This window comes from Choloepus didactylus, chromosome 2, assembly GCF_015220235.1.
Source record: "Choloepus didactylus isolate mChoDid1 chromosome 2, mChoDid1.pri, whole genome shotgun sequence".
Taxonomy (NCBI): Eukaryota; Metazoa; Chordata; class Mammalia; order Pilosa; family Megalonychidae; genus Choloepus; species Choloepus didactylus.
The window spans coordinates 33,235,896-33,252,698 of NC_051308.1; the positions used below are offsets into that span (position 1 = coordinate 33,235,896).

At 46.2% G+C, this 16,803-nt stretch overlaps 1 protein-coding gene across 2 annotated transcripts in view; it reads right to left on the reverse strand.

Annotated features, from left to right (window-relative positions):
• STUM (stum, mechanosensory transduction mediator homolog) overlaps positions 1 to 16,079 on the reverse strand; it is a 61,862-nt gene extending 45,783 nt beyond the window's left edge. For both annotated transcript variants that reach the window (XM_037822768.1, XM_037822766.1), the window contains exon 1: positions 15,682 to 16,079. In XM_037822768.1, the coding sequence (XP_037678696.1) occupies positions 15,682 to 15,880 (199 nt within the window). In that variant the 5' untranslated portion in view covers positions 15,881 to 16,079. The remainder of the gene's footprint in view (positions 1 to 15,681) is intronic.
• Positions 16,080 to 16,803: the final 724 nt, after the last annotated feature.

Sequence of the window (16,803 nt, forward strand, 5' to 3'; positions counted from 1 at the left end):
AGAGCAGGACAGGAAAGGTAGAGAGTGGATAGGGAAGGGGGCATGGAAACCAATCAGCTCACCCTCTAAGCCTCCTCTCCAGCCCACCTCTACAAGGGCAAGATTTCTAACTCCTTTAGAGCGTGAAAGCATGCAATCAGTTAGGCTGCACGGTCTGGCTCCTGACGAGCAGGAAAGACACTGCTGGAGCACAGCCTCAATTCACTTCCTGACTTAAAGGTACATGGTGTTGATAGCCTGGATTCTTTTTTTTTTTTTTTTTCAATCTCAGCACAAACAAGGGGGCAAGAATAACCATCCCTGCTTTGGAAGTGTACAAGGTGGGACCTAGACAAGGACATTGAGCATCATCAGAGCTGAAATGTGATACCAGGGCGTTGGATCTCAGCCTGGTAGAGGCTGCATTCTTCTTGAGGAGGGGACAACATTTCTTGGTTCATGATGATTCAGCAATTATGGCTGAGATCCTAGTGCATGCTCTGCTCTTAGGGAAAGGCGCACACACACACACACACACACACACACACACATACACACACACACACACAAAGTGTAGTAGAAGAGATAAGAATAACCCAACCCAAAAGAGAAAAGAGAAAACCCAACGTTAGAGCGGCAGGTAGACCAGATAATCCAAAAGAGTGGATTTTGGGTTTTCATGCAAACTCTGCTCAGCACCTAGTCAGTATTACTTCACTTCAAGCTTCTATTAAGGATCATGTGTACTTCCCCTTGTGGTGGTGATGCCAATTGCCTTATGTCTAGAGATGGCAGGTGGAGAGCCCTGTGCAGAATATGAAATGATGGGATGGAAATAGCATTGGGGAAACAACCACTCACTCACTCCCTTCCCTGTGTCTGCCTATAAGGCATGTACTGGCTCATCTCCAAGCATGTCCCAAGTACCTACTACATCCCGACAAAGGTAGACCCAGCTCTCAAGTCTTCAGGGGAACCCACACAGAGAGATCTAGAACATTCTACTGCATTAACTGCATTGGGCTCAGATGAGAAGCTAGCAGGAAAAATAAATCACACACGTCCCACCTTGAGGGTGGGCCCAAGGGATCTGGTGTCTTGACAAACCCGTGGTTTTCCTGTGTTTGCTTTTCCTTTAACCCAAATCAATTCCCAAGCAGAAGACCCCTCTTTTCTTGATGTATCAGCTTCAGAGACCAGCCATGGACAGATGGACAGTCAGGACCAAGATCACCCAAGCCTTCCAGCCAAGCCTGATCTGCTAGCTTCGGTGTATCGGCTCCCCGTCCCCCTTTCTGCCTTGAGTCTAAGAACCCCTCTAGTTGGGCCTAAGATGGTTATGTTTATCTTTTCCCTTCTGAGTCAGGCCACAGGATGATTCCCAGAAAGATTCCATTTGCATGTTGAACCCCCATGAACCCTCAGAGAAGCCAAGGCTAAGGGGGAGCTCTCCCATGCCCTCCTGGTGTGGTTCAGTCATTGGTTTGTGGTTTGAGGTTGGATTCCGAGGTCCACAAAAGATTCCTGGATGCCACATTAAGATGTCAAAAAGAGAAATAATCAAGAAAATGAAGGCTTCTCCAAAAGAGCTCTGCAGCATTGGGATCTGCTCCAGTTCTGGCTGAAGCATTCAGATTCCTGATCAGCCCCAAAGGAAGGCTGCAAACACAACTTGGTAGACCTTGACTGGCCACTGCAAGGCAATCTAGTTGTCTGCATTGGCTCCAACCTCCCTGGAAACTCACTTTTGCTGTAATCAAGTCTGTTGCTGATGGATGAGGGGAACAGCTCACACTCCAAAACGACGGCAACAAACTTTTCTGCGCTCTTAAGGTTTTAATGGTAGGATCTCTGGGACATTTTCTTTTGGGGACCTGGGCTCTGCAAGCCAATGCCCTCTTGTACCAGGACTTTCTTTCTGTAGTCCCTAGATGGCCTCTGAATTGGCTAGAGCTGATAGACTTTAAGTGACAAGTAAGAAGGGTAACAAGGGTAAAGTGGTTTCAATTTAGGTGCAAGGTGCTAGGTGCAAGGATTCAGGTGCTAGGTCTAAATTGGATGAGTATGCTTGGCTTTTGGGCATATATTTTTTTTAATTTTAAAATACTTTGAAACTTACAGAAAAGTTGCAAGAATAATCCTGAGAACTCTCGTCTGCTCCTTACCCCAATTACCAATTTTTAACATTTTGTTATACTTGTTTTGTCGTTCTTCTTGTTTCTCCAAATTACTTACTTTTTTCTGAACCATTTGTGAATAGGTTGCACACATCACAACCCTTTATTCCTTAGTACATCAGAGTGTGTTTCCTAAGAACAAAGATGTACTCATACATATCCGTAGTACAGTTATCAAATTTACAAAACTAATATTGATACAATATTTTATCTAGTCTATAGTCCATATTACAATGTTGTCAATTGTTGCAACAACATCCTTGATAGTATTCTTTTTCCCTCCGGTGTAGGATCCAATCTAAGATCATACTTTGCATTTAGTTGTCATGTTTTTAGTCTCCTTTAATCTTTCATGACAGTGATATTTTTGAAAAATACAGGTCAGGTATTTTGTAGAATGTCCCCCAATTTGGGTTTTTCTGATGTTTCCTCATGAACAGATACAGATACAGCAAAAGCGATGCTGTGTCATCTTGGGATTTCACATCAGGGAGCACACAATGTCTGTCTGTCCCACACTGGTGATGTTAATTATTAAAAATATCTTTACTGAGATATTCACAGGCCATAAAATTCATCCATTTTAAGTGGATAATTAAATGGTTTTTAGTATATTCACAGAGCTGTGCTACCATCATCACAATCAATTTTGGAACATTTCATCACCCCAAAAAGAACCCAGAACCCATTAGCAGTCACTCCCTAGTTTCCCCTATTCCTTCCCAGCCCTAGGAATCCACTAGTCTACTCTCTGCCTCTATACATTTGCCTATTCTGGGCATTACCTATAAAAGGAATCATCCAATGTCTGGTCTTTTGTGACTGGCTTCTTTCACTGAACATCATCTTTTCAAGGTTTCAGTGATGTTAGTTTTGTTTGCCCAGTCAAAATGTTGCCTGGTTTCTCCACTGTGTGGTTACAAGCAAGTTAGGGCATTCTGTGGGGAGATACTGTGCTCTTCATCAAATTGTCCCCTAGATTTAACATCCTTTGATGATTATTGCCCAAACCAATCTTTTTTAAGATGCTTTACTTTTGAGGAGTAAAGCATCTTCATTTTATTGGTCATTTCTTGATTTAGGAATAATAAACCACATTTAAGTCACAATCAAGTTGCTATCAGATGCAAAACAGGAAGGCTAACAGGGTAGTGCTTTTATATCAAGCAGAATCAGATTTGAGTTATGTTTCCATGAATTTGACCACAAAACCTCAAATTTTACAATAGTAAATGGAAATAATATCTATGTCATAAAATTTCCGTAGGGATTAAATAAAATGAATGTAAATCCTTAATGGATTACCTAGAATATAGAAAGAAACCAAGAAATGTTACCTTCCTTTGTCGATAATGTCACAGTGGAAACAAGCTAGTTTGTGTGCTTTCTTAGTAAACACTGGTTAATTTTAAGAAATCTTTGAATATGGTTGCAGAATTGCATTTTTACTTTTATAATTACAGTGAATAAAATGGAGATTATCACATAAGCTATCAAGCAAAAAAAAAAAAAAAAGGAAGATGCTTTACTAAGATTTAGCAACTCCTGCACTCCCTTCACATTTGAAAGAACAAGGGGGTATTTGTGGATGGTGGCCTGGCCCGGAATGCCCAGCTGCTCTCAGGAACTACACAGTGACTGCTCCCCTAAGACCCCTCAGAGCAGGCCCTCCGACCCAGCGATGGGGCAGCAAACCTACTGCTACAGGGAACCGAGTCCCTCCCGAGTGGCCAGGACACCAGTGACATCTCAGAAGTGTAGAACAACCCCCACACCCTACCAGAGCTCTTGTTTCCCTCTGTGTTAGGAAGGCTGTGAAGTGACTTTAAAGACTTGTGTCCCTTGGGTAAAGGCTCCTTAGGTTAAAGGAACAAGAACCCGTTCTTGGTTCCATCCATACAACCAGAATCTAGCATGTATACATATCTTCACTTCAACAAATACTTACTGGACATGCTAGGTGTGGTGGGAGGTAGATAACGCACAAAGCACAGCCCCAACCTCAAGGACATGATTTTGAATAAGAAGATTAAGACAACAACAACAAAACAGAATTTAAGGCAGAGCAAAAGAAATATCCTAAAGGACTTGAGGGTTCAAGCAGGGGGATTCCACCTGGCTTGAGTGATCAAGAAAGGCAAAAAAAAAGGAGGGGCATTTGAGATGGACCTTGAAGACTGGTGGAAAGCAGATAGCAACAGTGGGTGTTCTAGGCAGATGGTACTGCAGGAGCAAAAACACAAGGGCAGCAACTTGTAAAAAGCAGTTTATTGCCCAGTTCAACTAAAGAAGTGAGAGAAAGTGTAGCTGGAGATCATTGGCGCTTTGAATGACAGGCCGTGGAATATGAGCTTAGTTCCTTGGGCAATGGGAGCCACTGGAGATTTCAGAGCAGAGGAATGAAATGATCAGAGCTGAGCCATGTGCACAGATGTTGCTTAATCTGCTAGTACAGAAATTCCATTTAAACAGTAATTATAATACAGAGACTGCACTGAGATGTGACCCAGGAAGACCCACTTCCATCTGAACTGGTGTCAGCACTCCCTTCTGCAGCTTGGCCTAAGACCGACCCTTCTTAGAGTGAGGCATCACCTCCAACCATGGCCAGGGCCCACCTGTCCCCGTAAGGAGGAGGCTCATGCCACCAGGGAAATGCCCCATATTTCAGCATAAGCCAGTGGCACCATGCTATTGCATATTCATTGAGGAGATTTTCCTGCTTGCTAAGAAGTTTCTTTTTAAAATGAAGCAAAAACTAAAATATGGCAACCTCCCAGGCAATGTTTGTTCCATAAGCCTCCATGTTGATTGCGTCTCGCTAATCTGCAGCACTGGTAGGAGCTTGGCCTCTGAGACCAATGCATTCCTGCACCAGCAGAACCCTGAGACAGGAACAGCATGAAGGTCCTCAATCACTCACTCTCCCCCAGAATTACCTTTATCAGGTGTTCTTGTCACTGTAAGCTTCTGAGGTTCAGGAAAATGTGGTCAAATGGTGAGATTGGAAGACAGAGCAAGGAATGAGCAAAAGGCTATGGTGATATACTAAAAACTAATGAATTGTACACTTTAAAAGGGCAAATTTTATGGCATGTGAATTATATCTCAATAAAACTTATTTTTTAAAAAAGCTGAGGCAGTGAGGAGGAGGTCTGGGTTGCTGGTTCTGATATCACTGATCTGTGGGGGATCTGTCACCACATCTTTATAACATTGGTGCATTCATTTAATTTGGCAAATATTAATTAACTCTCCACTACAAGCCAGGCACTGTGATAGGTAGGAAGATACAAAAATACAAGCCCCAGCCCTGCCTCAGGACTTAACCTAACTCAGGATAAGACTGTGGGTCAAAGCCTTGGATACAGGGGAAAGCCTCCTTTCTTAGTCTGGAGTGGCCTTAAAACTCTCTGGCCCTGGGAAAGTGGGACCATTTTCTTTGTTGGGGTTTAAGGATGGCTTTTTCACCACAAACGCTAACTTAATTTTGATCTCAGGGTCAAACTTCTCAGTCAACAAAGCAAAGCCGACCCTGCCCATGGCCTCACACGTTGCAGGTTTCAATGTCATTTTATTTATCTCAAGAAAAATGACTTCTTCGTGTAATTTAAGACCTTTCACAAAACAGGTGCAATTAATCCTGTGTTCTGCCTTTTGATCAGGAAAATATTGCACTTTACTTTGCCTTGCCGTTCCCCTAGAAATGTCCTTATTTAACATGACTTTGAGACAATCTGGGCCAATGAGGCCCAGGCCCCAGTTCTCATTGGGAAGGTTCCATGCTGAAGACACTCCTGCCCCCAACAGACACACGTCCTCTCCAGGCCACCCCACTTCCCCTAGGGTGGACAGGACTTCAATGCTATAAACCACCAACTAAGTGCCTCAAGGATGTGTGCACAAGCTGCCCAGTGGTTTCCCTGCACTTATAAGGCTGGAATGTTCAAACACAAACCAGGAACTGTCCTCCAATTTTTACAGTAAATTAACTATAGGTAAAGCCTTGGGGCAAGCAAGTACACACAAACACTTGTTCACCAGTCTGATGCTCCCAAAGCTTCTTGCCAAACTGTAAAGTTGCCTCAGAGACGCATCCCTCACAGACCCTGGGTTTGGGGTATATAACGGCAAGACCTTCTACTTAGAGTGTTAATCTAAGCACCGGAGAACTTGTCCTCTATCCCCTCTCCCCCAGCGTGTCAGGTGTGTGGAGCCAGGTCTCAGCTCAGTGGACCCCACAGGGCCAGGATGCTGAAAAAGGTGGGAGTACTTGTTGATTAACCCCCTACCCCCTTCTCTCACCCACCGGCATCACTCTGAGAAATACCCAAGAATGATCTTGGGAACAAAGAGGATTTTGCTAATGTTAATTGGTGACAATAGTCCTTTCCAATCATTGAGTCTTTATGGGTAACAGAGTATAATGACCTTGAGGGGTGGCCGAACAGGGATTATTATTTCCTTTCAAGGGATGGGGAAATTGAGGCTCAGAGAGGTTAAGTGATCTGCTTAAAGTGCCCTGCTACTGAGGAACCAGAACTAGGTGTGAGACCTCCTGACTTCTAGTCCACCATTCTTTCCTATTACATGTTGCTGCTTCCTGAATCTGCCGCAGAGCTGGAGAAGTTATATAGTCCAGTGCTCTCCAGGTTGTTCTATTTAGTCTGTTGCTGATTTCCCAAGTAGTCACATTTGCCAGGAAAGCCTTCCCTCACCTCACCCATGTGGACTGGATTAGATGCTTCTCAGCAACTTATCCTTCCCTCCATTAAAGCATGCATCCACGGTCTGCATTTCTTAAAGTTGACCTTCACTTAGGCATCAGCTGCTTGGGGGCAGAGACCTCACCTTCTCTGACTTTGTATCCCGGCTCTGAGCAGAGGACCTGCACATCATAGGGGCACAATGCATATTTGCAGGAGTCAGCTCTCCTCTGCATAGCATACTGTCCACACTTTGTTCAAACACAAACTTCCTCTGTATCAGTTGTTGACTGACCATATCCACCCCCTGTACAGCTAGGTTCCTTGAAGTTCTCAAGAAATGAGGAGGCTGTCTACTTTACTGAACCTGGCCCAGTCACCCTCAAAGTATCACAGCCCCAGGCTGTGACCCAACCCACGATGGGTACACCCCATGGGAGACCCTGCGGTGTCACTCAGCTATAAGGGTGGCAGAGAAGCCGCTGACCCCTTACAGCACTTGGCACATGACATTTGTCTATTATATTATAAATGATCCTTTACTGTATACATAGAGAGTATAAATATAGGATGGTAGAAATGTGGCAGCCCCATACATTTCACAGCATTCTGCCATTTTCAAAGCACTTCCATAAACTGATCTGCATTATGGCATTATCACCTTGTGAGGAGAATTTTTCTTTTCAAAACAATGCTTATTTAGCTTTTCTAATTATAAAAGTAATGAATTTTTATGCTCATTTTAGAAAATTTGGAAGATACAGAAAAGTGTAAAAAAGAAAATAATCACCATATTCCCACCACCTGTCAACATTTTAATGTATTTCCTTCAAGTCATTTTTATCTATCTTATCCATTTATCTACCTCTGTATCATCTATCACTACCTTTTATTTTCACAATTTTAAGACACCATTGATCAAAAATGTACCACTGATTTAGCAAAAGCTTTTCAGAGAAAAATGAAAAAAAAAAAGGAAAAAAGAAATTATTTCTCTCTATATCAATTATAAGACACATTCTGAACTCAGAAACATCAAAATATGGGAAAAGGTGGTGCCTTAGAACCAAGCAAATAAGAAGTATTTCAGATCATTCTGACAGACATAATACTCATGCAACCTCCTTCTTTCCCTTCTATCCCTAAATATTTCCCCCACATCAAGAGACACACCATTTTAATGAATGCATAATATTCCACCATAAGGACAGATCATAATTTAACCATTCTTCTATTGTTATTGTTTGGGTTTGTCTTCAATTTTTCAATATTATAAATAATGTTTCATAGCACATCTTTATGCTCAAATTTTTGTCCATGTTTCTGGTTATCTCCTCAGGATGAATTTCTACATGTGGAATTAATGAATTAAAAGGTATGAACATTTTGAGACTTCTGATATATAATTGCTAATCTGTTTTCCAGAAAAGATGTCCCAATTTTTACTTCCACCAGTAGAACATGAAAGCCCCTTCTCTTTCACTAACATTGATACTTACCCTTGAAAAGAATACAAGTATTACATGTACACGGTGCAAAAACAAATCAGACCAGGAGAAAAAGGCTTTTTAATGAAAAGCATAGCTCCTTTCCCAGGTGTCTGTGCTCTGAGTTCAGCAGCACTTCTTTCCCCTTCTGGTTTTAGTGCATTCATTCATTTGACATATTTACTGATCATCTATTATGAACTGAGTACTCCGCTAGGTGCTGGGGATACAGCAATGAATAAAACAGACCCAAAAAAAAAAAAAAAGTCCTCCTGGAACTCACATTCAAGCTGGAGGAGCCATACAACAGAAAAGATAGGTAAAACATGGTATATTTAACAGTGAGTATGTTCTAAAGAAAAATGAAGCAAGGAAAGATAGGAAGTTTGGGAGGCAGAGGGCACTTTTAAGTCAGATTGCCTGGGAAGGCCTCACTGGGCTGGTGACATGTGAGCATGGACCCAAGGATGCAAATGAGGGGGTCACATAGTTAACTGTAGGACAAGTACTCCAGGCAGCAGCAGAGCAAGGGCCAAAGTGTTGAGGGGAGAAGTCACCTGTGGGGTATTCAAGAAACAGCAGAGACCTGTGTGGCTGCAGCAGAATGAGGGAGAGTGGGTACTGGAAGAGGGAGTCAGAAAGATAATGGGGGCAGGGGGAAGATGATGACACCGAGTCAGGGTCCCCAATTTGGCAGCCCCTGTGGGTAGTCCACATTGAGATGTGCTGTGAATATAATATACACACCAGATTTGAAGACTTAATATGCAAAAGCAGAATGTAAAATGTCTCCTTAGTAATTTTTATATTATGTGTTGAAATGATAATATTTTGGATATACTGGGTTAAATAACATTTACTATAATTAATTTTGCTTGTTCCTTTTTACTCTTTATAATATGAGAATTTGAAAATCTTAAAAGACGTGTGGCTCATATTGTATTTCTGTTGGAAAGTGCTGGCCCTCTCGGTCATAATAAAGACTTGGGTTTTCCCTCTGATGGAGGTGGGAGCTGTTGGAGGGTTTGACTCATTTCTAAAAGGATAGCTCTGGTTGCATGTTGAGAACAGACTGTAGGGGGCAACAATAATATCCAGCAGACCGTTTAGGAAGCTGTTGCAATAATTTGGGTGAGGACAGAGGCTTGCACCTGCGCAATAGAGGCGACGGGTAAGAAGTGGTCAGGTACTGAGTAGGTTTTGAAAGCAAGAGACTTTCCCAGCAGATTGGGTGTGGGAAGTGAGAAAGAGAAGGAAGAGTTAAAGATGAGTCCCAGCCTCGGCCTGAGCAACTGAAAGGATGCCAGTTACTGAGCTGGAGAAGGAAGGAGAAGCAGGTTTGGGGAAGAAGATAAGTTCTGGATAAGTTAAACCTAGGAGGCCTTTTGATTTTCAAGTGGAAATGTTAAGACTGTTAGATATTAGGCTCTGGAGTGCAGGGAAGAGGTCTGAGCTGGAGATGTGAATATGAAAGTCATCATCAAAAGGATGGAATTCAAAGCCAGGAGACTGATGAGATCACCACAGGAGTGAGTGTAGGTGGAAAGAAGATCAAGGATTGAACCCTGGGGCACTTCCAAGTTTAGAGGTTGCTGACTTGAGCAAAGGAAACAGAAGGAGCTGTGAGGTATAAAAAACCAGGAGAGGGTGGGATGGCAAAAAACAAGGGAAGGAAGAATTTCAAGGAGGAGGGTGTGAGCAACTGTGTCCAATGGTGCTGAGACATCCAGGAAGGCCCAGGAAGACCACTGGATTTAGCAACTTGGAGATGATGGGTGACTCGGGCAATTTCAGCATGTGTATACACTGCTGGGAATGAGCCAGTAGACAGAAAAACTGATAATGCCAGAAAGAGTGGGAATTCTTCTAATGGGTTTTTAACCTCCAAAGAGATGTTTATATTGCCTTTTCTTGTTTTCTCAGCTTTAGATGTCACATATTGATGTGTTAAGAATTAGTTTACTTACCTCATCCCTCTTCTCCCTTCTACCTTTATCCCAACATAATTATGTCACTGTTTCAATGCATCTGTTGGCTACCTTTGTAGCCATTATTTCTTCTTCTATCAACTATAGACAACATCTCTTGATTCCCTACTTTACATGATGAGGCTTTTCATGCCTCTACTGTACCCTCTACACAGAAGTCAACTTTTGTTAGGTTATGCTAAGGCAACGGCAATGCTAACAGCAACAACAACAAAACCCCAGAAACTCAGGTTTATTTCTCATTCCCAAGACACATCCTGCCCTGCCTCGGATGCCCTCTTCCTTCCGGGAACCAGGTGGAAGAGCAGCCCCGAGGTGAGATCTGCTATTCTCATGGTGGGGGTGGGGAGGCCGGAACAAGGACAGAGCCTCACAATGCCTCTTAAAGTGTCCGCTTGGGCGTGGCAGCTGTCACTTCCATTCTGTCACTTCCATTCGATTGGCCAACACAAGGCATATGGCTAAGGCTGCTAACAGTGGGAAGGGAAATGGGTATTTTTCTCCCAAAGGAGGCATGGCGGATCAGAGGGCACCAGCTGGGGATGTGCAGACTTCTTTCAGGACAGGCAATAATTGGGAATGATAATTTAACCCATCAAACTTCCACTTCTCCTCTCCTCTTCTACCTCCCAACTTCTCTAACCTGTGTTTTTCTTGAAACATTAAATTAAAAAAGTCAACAATAGAAAAGATCCACAAAGTAGAGCATGATTAATCATCAGTTCAAGCCATGGGCCTAGAGGAAAGAGAGAGACCCGAAGCTGAGCTGGCCTGTGGTGCTCTTACTGGGAAGCAAGGCTTCAGTTGAGTCTCAAAGAATGGGTAGTGTGTTTGGGATAGACTAAAGATTTATGTAATATTCAACAGTAGTTAATAGACAACTAGTCTGATGGAATGGCTAATGGTCAATGGAGACACTCCTCCCTCCCTTTCCCTGTCACTATATGAATCATCAGCATTTTCATTTTACTAAATCAATCAAGATAAATATAATTTTTAAAAATGAAAGTATAATTATGCCCCTGACAAATAGGAAACTCTTTGGCCATTTTGGGGCATAACAATTAACATTCGTTACATACAGGAATAATTATATACATACTTATAAATGCCCTGAAATGTTGGAACATGAAGGGACCAACAGTGGTTTCCACTAGTAGTTTCACTGACTAGGGCTGGGGTGAATGCTCTTTAACATCTATTGTTTTTAATTGCTTCTAATTGACTTTAATTATTCCAGTGAGGAGTCACAGTGATCACAAATCACTTCTACTTCCCATTAACTCCCCAGGAGAGGAAACATCCATCCCTCCTATGGTGTGTGTGTGATCTTGTCAGTACATAGGTGAACACCGGTGCATGCATCGAGAGGCATTAGGGAATTGAAAGGACTGGGCTTCTCCAAGGACCATGGATGTCCCCGCAGACTGTGTGAACCTGAGGCACTGTATCAGAGGAGAAAGGAGTCTTCATTCAGCCCAACACCTGTACTCTCTTCTAAGAGAGACTTGGAGGGAAGAAGGTTTTCAGAAAAAAGAAGGGACCTTTGGACCAGCAGTCTAACCAGTTTCCAGGGAGTGGGAGTGAAGTGAAGATGGCAAATGCTTGGGGCCACATGATGGATTTTCTCAGCAGGATCTAACCTAATGCCATTCTCTCTGGGAGGCTTTCTCTGAACCCCAGAGGAAGAATTAATTGCTGCTAAAACACCCTATTCCTGCTGCCATCATAGCACTTGTCGAATTCAAAGTTTGCATTAATTTTCCCCAGTAGTCTATGACACCTTGTCTGATTTATTCACCGTCACATCCCCAGCGCCTGGCATGTGGTGGGTGCTCTGTGTGAATGAGTGAATGAATTGAAAGAAGCTGCGTTTCATCAAAGGGCAGAGCCAGACATGAATATTCAGTTTTCACAGGAGCTTCAGATAAGCTAGGCACTCCTGGAAAAGTAGATCTGGACCAAAAGGAAGATTTCCAGGAGCCAGAGCTATTCCTGGTATGTGGGGGGTGGGGAGTACCAAAAAACTGCCTGCAAGTTTCACCTGGGCTGCTTTGTTGTCCAGGACTCCACTGCACATGGAGAAGGGGGCAGAGAGATCAGTACTCAGAAGTAATTGACCAAGAGCATACCACAGATACCGCTGCAGCAGCCCCACCCAGAAACGGGACCAGTGCTCAGTTCTGCACAAGGACTGAGAGCAAGGCAGGCTTTCCATGTCCTGAGCACTTCCACTGTGCCAGACCCTGGGCTTTACATAATCACATTTCATCCTGCCAACAACCAGGCGAGGTAGGTGTCTCTGTCCAAAGATGGGAAAAGGAGGAGGCGCTGATTCATGTGAAGCTACCATGGGTTGGGAATCCCCCATTCAGTGTGCAGAGGAACGGGCCTGTGAACCCAGTAAACCAAAGAGCAACAATTGACATGAAATGAAAAATGCCTGTATTAGGTCATTGAAAATTTAGAAGTCAGTACATCCATGGATCGCCTATTCTATTACTTTCGCGGTTTGCTTATTTTCCCTTTATTTTCTTCTGGTTCCCTTAGAAAAGTTTCTTACAAAAATCCCATAGGGAAAAATGTGGAAATAGTAAACTTCCCCAGCTGGGGAATTACTGATATTCTCAGAAGCACTGGGGACTACCAATTTAGAAGGCTGAGCCCTCGATCTTGGGACTTGTCCTTATGATGCTTGTTACTACAAAGGAGAGGCTAAGCCTACTTATAATTGTGCCTAGAGTCACCTCCAGAGAACCTTTTTTGTTGCTTAGATGTGGCCTCTGTCTCTAAGCCAACTCTGCAGGTGAACTCACTGCCCTCCCCGCTACGTGGGACATGACTCCCAGGGGTGTAAGTCTCCCTGGCCACATGGAACATGACTCCTGGGGATAAGCCTGGACCCAGCATCATGGGATTGAGAAAGACTTCTTGACCAAAAAAGGGAAGAGACATGAACAAAATAAAGTTTCAGTGGCTGAGAGATTTCAAATGGACTCAAGACGTCACTCTGGAGGTTATTCTTATGCGTTATATAGATATCCCTTTTTAATTATTAGTGTATTGGAATAGTTAGAAGGAAATACCTGAAACTGTTGAATTGTAATCCAATAGCCTAGATTCTTGAAAATGATTGTAGAACTATATAGTTTCCACAGTGTGACTGTGTAATTGTGAAAACCTTGTGGCTCACATCCCCTCTATCTGGTGTAGGGACAGATGAGTAAATGGGGACAAAAATTAGGTGAATAATAGGGGGGATGGGGGCAGGGGGATGTTTTGGGTGTTCTTTTTTACTTTTATTATTTTGGGGGGAAGTAATGAAAATGTTCAAAAGTTGATTGCGGTGATGAATGCACAACTATATGATGGTACTGTGAATACCTGATTGTACACATTGGATGATAGTGTGGTATGTGAATATATCTCAATAAAATTGAGCTAAAAGAAAAATCCCATAGGATTCTGATCTAACAAAGGGAAGTGTCAAGAGGGAAAAGCTTGATCCCTGGGGCAGGGTGCCAGAGGGAGTGGGGAGGGCCGGGAAGGCCAAAGGCTGCCGACAACCAGGGCTAAGTGTGGGAAAGGTAGCCAGGGAGGTGAGACCCAGAGGGAGCCTGTGGGCAGCTGCTGCCTCCTTGGAGTGGTCTCCCATGGGGGTGGTTCCCTCACCCACCCAGCCACTTGTGGCAGCCCCTTCCACCTAGCACCAATGTTTCTGTTTTCTCAAAATACCGTAAGGGGCATTTACTTATTCACATTTTAAAAAGTGGAATCAAGCTCCATCACTGCTCATGGTTTTCACATCCTCCAGAGGGACGGAAAGGCAGTCTGCTTTTACTCCCACAGGTGGGAATTTCCGACATGACTACACTGACATCAGCTTGCCTCCTCGGTGTCCAAATCTGTAGAGAAAGCCGGCCTGCCGACATCAACCCGGGGGCAGGCAGCCTGAAGCTCCACGAACAGGGAAGCCCAACCAAGTGCCATCCAACTTACTGCTCAGACGGATAGGGGGCTCCCGCCGCAGCAGCCCCTGCGGCAGAAGAACAAGCAAGCACCCACGGGAAGGTGCACACGTTCTGCGTGGGAGGGTGTGACCTTCGCTGTCACTTCCGCAGAGGCCCCAACCACTCGCGCTAAGAGCGAGGCCGTGAGAAAGGCCGTTGTAAAACAGAAAACAATTTCCCGCTGACCTCTGCTTTGGGGAACTTGGAACCATATGCTGGCAACTGGCTCGCGGGCAGTCAAGCTTTCTCCTGGAGAAGGCACTGGGGTGCCTGTCTCTACGACCCAGCCCGGAAAGGGTTGGGGGTAGGAGGGGGGTAATCTCAGCACGCCAAGAACTGCCCCTGCCAAATTGGCAAGCTGTGGGTGGGCAGTGGGGTCTTGCGGGCAGATGTTTGGGGGTGGGCTAGGGGAGGGAGAGTCAAGAAAACTTCTCCGTCCCTCCCTCTACGCACCCTTCCGCCCCCATCTCTGCGCTGGGCTCTGTTTTCAAATTTGGGACTCAGATATCATCAGGGCCCCTCCGGGCAGCCGGAGTCAGAAGTACATTGGCGCGCTCCCCACTTTCTCAGGAACGGAAGGATTGCGAGGGAGTTATGTGCTCACCCCTCGTCAGGTGCAGTCCAACCCCACACGCATCCAGACTAAGGAAATCATTCCCTATCCCCTTGTCTCCTGAGGCGGTGATGGCCAAAGCGCCCGCATCGCGGAAGGCAGAGGAGACTCGGGCTAAAGAGCTCTCGTCCGCACTCCGTGAACGCAGGCGGGGCTTCGGCTTATCTCCTAAACCCCAATCGTCCTCCCCTTTCTCCAGCTCGGCCAACTTCTCCGTTGCCCGGGAAGTATCAAGTCTGGGAGCTTTGTTGCCTTTACGCGCGGCCCGGAGCGCTCCTCCCGCCCCGATTCCGCGTCTCTCTGAGAAAGGGACTCGCCGGAGGGTGTGAACTGCAGAGAGAAGAGGAAGATTCGAGGCGCTGGAAATGGAGCCTATTCTGGGACTGCAGGAGCCGTCCCAGACACCGCCCGAGGGCTTACAACATTCCCGGCAAAGTTTCCCGCTCTTCCGAGCTCCGTAACCTCGCCCTTGTATCCCGCAGAACGAAAGGTGAGCCAGGGGCCCCTGCGCGGCGCCTACTCTCCCGGGCGACCACTCCACGAGCTTCTCCAACCTGCCAGGGGGCGCTGGGAGCGCGGCACCTCGCGCGCGGGCGCAATGCTGCCTAGGGGAGCTGCCCAGTGGCGCTGCCCGAGGGTCTCCGGCCGCGCCCAGCTCCCTCCCCTCCCGCCCCCGCGCACTGGGCTCCCAGCCTCAGAGGTCGCGGCGGCCACTTCTTACCCAGTCCGGGCACGAAAGTGTTGAGGAAGAGGCAGATAACGGCCACCGGGAAAGGCATGTAGGGGATGGCGGCGCGTAGGGGGCCCTTCTTCTCGCGGACCTGAACCACCACCCCGCTGGATGAGGACGCCCCCCGGGGGTCTGCCGCCACCGCCGCCGCCGCCGCCGCCGTCTCGGCGTCTTTGTGCGAAGGCTCCATGGCGGGGCGCTCTCCCCCGGCGTCGGATTGCTGCGGCCGGGGCTGCCGCCCTGCACACAGGTGGAGGGTGGCGGCCGGCTCCGAGCTCCAGCCGAGCTCAGGCACCCAGCGTGCTCCGTGTGCCGCGCGGCTCGCCGAGAATCCCGCGCTCCCGCTCCCCCACGCGCCCGGCCCTCTGCAGCGCGCTCCGCCGCGCTCCCACACCCGCGGCCGAGGGGCGGGGAGGGCAGCGTGACACTCGGTGACAGCGTTCCGACGCCACTCCCTGACGGGTGGGCCCCTTTCTCCGCCCTCCTCTTCGCCTCTCCTCCCCTAAAAAATATCACTCACAAGGAATGGAAAATCTAGGCGATGGGAAGAAAGTAGGAAGAGGAGAACAGAGGGAGCTCGTTGTACGGTACTAGGGATGGGCAACACCTCGCTCTCCCCAGACAGGTGAACTGGGAGCCTCGGCCGAGGAACACCGCGAACTGGGAATGTGTGCAGGTCCGGCACCGCTCTTGTCCGCAGGAAAAGCCTCGAGGCTGAGACCTTTAATCTGGAGGATGCATTTAATGGCTAGGAGAATGGAGGCCAGGAACCCCCAGAGCTTGATTCATAGGAGGCCTTCAATTCATTCTGATTGAATGTATTCAAGTCAGGCAGAAAAAACAATCTTGGGGTCGTTACTGGAGGTGGAGGCATAGACACAGGTCTCCGCGAGACTGGTTTAAAACTGGGATATCCCCTGCTCGCGAACACACATACAATGATGCGAAGAGCGAAAAGAAATGCGCCTTCTGCCTGGTAGGGGAGACGTCGGGTACCATCCCCTGGACTGAGCAGGGGAGGATGCCTGGGCTTTTTGTGTGCTCGACGTGGTCGTTAAAAAGCCAGCCAGGAGACAGCGCCGTCTGGTGTTGATAACGTGGCAGATGGCAGAA